This window comes from Pyxicephalus adspersus, chromosome 1 (assembly GCF_032062135.1).
Source record: "Pyxicephalus adspersus chromosome 1, UCB_Pads_2.0, whole genome shotgun sequence".
Lineage (NCBI taxonomy): Eukaryota > Metazoa > Chordata > Amphibia > Anura > Pyxicephalidae > Pyxicephalus > Pyxicephalus adspersus.
The window spans coordinates 27,591,324-27,595,660 of record NC_092858.1 but is presented as its reverse complement, the minus strand read 5'-3'; the positions used below and the strand labels follow the sequence as shown (position 1 = coordinate 27,595,660).

Sequence of the window (4,337 nt, the reverse complement as noted above, 5' to 3'; positions counted from 1 at the left end):
TTACTACATATCATGATATCAAGATATATTTATGAATTTGTGCTGTATTTTGTAATAGATTATTATAAAAAAGAAGACCTTAAAAAACAAAGTCAGGTGCTTGAGGGGAAAAAAGCCCTGGCCCCCGGTGGCACTGCCCCATATGGATCCAGCTTTGTCCACCTGCAGAAGTTACATCATCGGTGGCTGTCTAATGGCCGATGTGGATCATCATGCACTCGGAAGACCCCTGTGGACTTGGTGGCAAACATGGCAGCTTACTGCAACTCAGCTGTGACACATTCCTGGATCTGTCGTCTCTGCAGGGTACCTGGAAACTGGTAAGGTTGTGCCATAATTGCCAAGTGTGTTATGCCTACTTGCTGATAATGGCATAAGATCAACCACACCGATGAATCAGTTCCACCCTATAACTTTTTTAATGAACAGACAACTTCTTTTATTGAAGGGTTTTTATATATGACTAGGTTGTAACTTTTAAATATATGTACATTTCCTTTATTCCACTGTCTCCCAGTTGTACGCCTGTGTTGTCTCCCTGCCCCATGGGTTTCTGATGCTGACTACAAATTTGTTTTTGTTTTTTTATACCCAGGCTTTTTAAACTAAAATTTATTCCATTAGGGTTACAATACCTTGAAGTAAATTTGTCATAGGAGCTTCCATTTGTGATTGTGTTATGAAAATGCTAGTTGCTTGGCCAACCTTTACCTACTATCTCTGATACTTTTAATGTTATCTACCCAAAATAAGTATTAGATCAGAAAAGTCTGAGATAGGCTGAAATCCTTATCATACTTTTACTTTCACTTTTCACATGGCTTATTCACTTAAGTAAAGCTGTATTACATTTAAATGCCCAATCATGTGTAAGCAAAAGTTTTTTTTTGCATATAATTCCATTATTGAAGCCAGCCCAGATTTATCTCATTCATTGGACGACCCATTAATTTAAAGTAGGAAGCCAAGCAGCTGGCATTTTCAGAAAAAATGACCATCAGAGGTCCCCAAGGCAGCTCTACTTTATGCTACATACACACGTGCAATAATTATCGCTGGAAACGAACGACTAATGACTGATATTTGAATCGTCTGATATTTGTTAACAAAAAAAGTGCACAACGACCTGGCAGATCTGATTGGGTGACTATCGTTCGCTATCTATTGGATGTACAGTCGTTCAGTAATCGTGGATTGTTCTGTGATACATTTTCCTTAGTACACATCACTTCCTGCATCGTTCAAATGATTGTATGTACTGTGTGTACATTATTGGTGGATTATATTGGAACAATCCTGTCATTTCAGCATGGACAGAATTGTGCACTATACGATCGTTCAAAATAATTGTGAATAATCAGTGATCGTTTTCCAACGACACGTGTGTACATAGCCTTAATTATAAGTGAAAGAAGCTGATTCACCCAGCCTGATCACCTGAACAGTGGTTTTATTCACAAGTTCCTCAAATAAAGTGAAGGACACAATCCCTGGAGGTTTCATTGATAAAGCCTGTGTAATCTTCCATGCTGATAGCCCAGCTCAGGTTGTGGTAGAGGGAAGCCAGTGACATCTTTTCACCACATTGTAATCAGTCTGATCCCTGCTGGGAGCTCCTGGACTCAGCAGGAGGAGGCAAAGACCTGGACTTATCTCCCCCAGGCCACACCCACCATGTGCCAAATCACATGACCCCCAGACTGACCAATGTGAGGGCAGGGCTAGTCCCTGCAGGTGAAGCTTACCTGTCACCTGAGCAGTGCACATTCAGAGAGAAGGATTCGGCCGATGTTGTCAGCCATGAACGCTGAGGAGCAATACTACCCAAGCACAGCCCAGCTGTACAAGGACTCCTGTGCCTTCCAGAGGAGCCAGGACTACAGTCCCCCAGCCTGCCTTTATATGGGGCGACAGCAAGCAGCCACCTACACCAACCCCATGATTGCTCTGGATCCAGGGAGCCCCCCAGATATCTCACCCTATGAGGTGCCCCCCATACCTGAAGAATCAGTAGTGCCCCATCTTCATCACCACCATCATCACCACCCAGGAATGCATCACCCCCACCAGCAAGCCATGCCTTACCCTGAGGACCCAGATCCTGGACTCTTAGATGAGCGGAACCGAACCATTCTACCTTTCCCGTGGATGAAATCTACAAAGTCACACGCCTGGAAGGGGCAGTGGGCAGGTAAGTGCCAGCTTGGGGTATGTAGCCACTGGAGGGCAAGTAATGGCAATAGGCTGAGAGAGAGGGCATACCTCCCTGAGAGTCAATAAGTCAGTATCTGTTAGAGTCCTGTTCTGGGCTGCTACCCCTATTATTATTACTATTATTATTAACCAGGATTTATATAGCGCCAACATATTACGCAGCGCTGTACATTAAATAGGAAATGCAAATGACAGACAGATACAGACAGTGACACAGGAGGAGGAGAGAACCCTGCCCAAAGAGCTTACAGAACAACCAAGCTGGTGCCCCTCATTTACAGGACAGCTAAGCTGATACTCCCAATATACAGAATATCCAGCTTGGTACCCCTAGCATACAGAACCATTAGACTGGTACCCCTAATATACAAAACAACCAGGCTGGCACTTATATTATATGAACAGCCTAACTAGCCCATATACAGAGCAATGAGACTGGTACATTTTATATACAGAACAGTAAAACTGGTACTGAGCATTCAGAATGGCATCTATATACACAGAGCAGAGACTGGTACAGGGCATTCAGAATGGCACCTATATATACAGAGCAGATACTGGTACAGGGCATTCAGAATGGCACCTATATATACAGAGCAGATACTGGTACAGGGCATTCAGAATGGCACCTATATACACAGAGCAGAGACTGGTACAGGGCATTCAGAATGGCACCTATAGACACAGAGCAGAGACTGGTACAGGGCATTAGAACCTGTGTAATACAGAACAAGTACACGAGGAATTGCATATTGTATATAGAGAGCAGTGAGAATGACTTCTCTTGCGAATATGTACAGACAAATGAGACTGGTACAGGGTATTAAGACTGGTACCTGTTATATACAGAACAAGGGGACTGGCACCATTTATATACACAGCAATACGATTTCACCTATTTTGTGCAGTAAACAAGGAGACAGGTTAACCTGGCCACATTGGACTCATATCACTCTATAAGAGCAAACAATGACACAGGTTTGTAACAGAAATTGTTGCAGAGCAACACAGCCAAGCAGTATACTCCTGTGCATGATGAAATACAGCCAGGTGATACTATTGAGTAATTAATTTGAATAATTAATTAAGATAAATTAAATTGATCAGCTTCACCCTCTCAATCAAATGCACTGAACTATGAGCTAGCACTCAAAGTACTAGAAAAAGTCTCTGCACTCCTCTGCAGCACAGTGATCTGTACACAATCCTCCTATTCTCTCCACAAATCTTACATAGAAATGTGCAGATATCCTTGTAGTGACCCCATTGATGAATCAGATCTGTTATATATGCACAGGCATGGAAGAAGTCAGCCTTCCAGGCTTCCAGGAAATGCCTGTGTGATTGGCAGCCCCAGGCCAGTCCATGGAGAGGGCTCAGCTCCACAACAATATTCCTCTATCTGGTCGCACAATGTTATCGCTCAGCCCATTATGCACTTTTTGTCACACCTGTAAAGCAAATATTTTTTTAATCACATTGTTCAAACAGGGTTGTTGAAATTGTATATTCTAGTAATATTCCTGGCAGATATTTGAAATGTCCCCTGCCCTCTAGTATGGGCTGCTTTGTTCAGTATACTGCCCTGTAAGTCCTGGTGGGCATTTGCAGCTGGCATCACTCAGCATACATTCAGTGGGAAGGAAATGAGTAGAATGGCAAGCACTATGCTGTAAAATAATTCTTTAAAATACAACACTAGTTGACAACTTTTTTTTTTTTTTTTTTTTTTTTTCTCATGAGCTCCATAGCCAAAGATGTCATGTTATCTTATCTACCTATAAACCAACCATCTAGATACTTATCCCATTTTCTGTCTATATATTATCTATTTGTTTGTATCAGATTATTATCTATCTATCAATGTTCTCTTTTGTGACTGATTCATTATACATCCCTAAAAGGAATGAAAGTGATGTTAAATTATTTATTCATATTTTTGGTTTTACTAAAACGTCATTGTTTTTAGCAAAATGATTAATATTTATACATATGTATATCTTTTTTTACCATGTGTATACAATAGCAGTATCAACAACTATACATTCTTACAAAATACATTACATTATCAGCAGTACAGTAATATTGTTAATATTATTGCAATTTTAATTGGAAAATTATTT

General features: G+C 41.0%; 1 protein-coding gene across 1 annotated transcript in view; it reads left to right on the top strand.

Annotated features, from left to right (window-relative positions):
- Window positions 1-1,740: 1,740 nt before the first annotated feature.
- The window catches only part of PDX1 (pancreatic and duodenal homeobox 1), a 19,657-nt gene continuing 17,060 nt past the window's right edge, over window positions 1,741-4,337 (top strand). Inside the window, exon 1 of the mRNA XM_072431550.1 lies at window positions 1,741-2,191. Within this exon, the coding sequence (XP_072287651.1) occupies window positions 1,789-2,191 (403 nt within the window). The 5' untranslated portion in view covers window positions 1,741-1,788. The remainder of the gene's footprint in view (window positions 2,192-4,337) is intronic.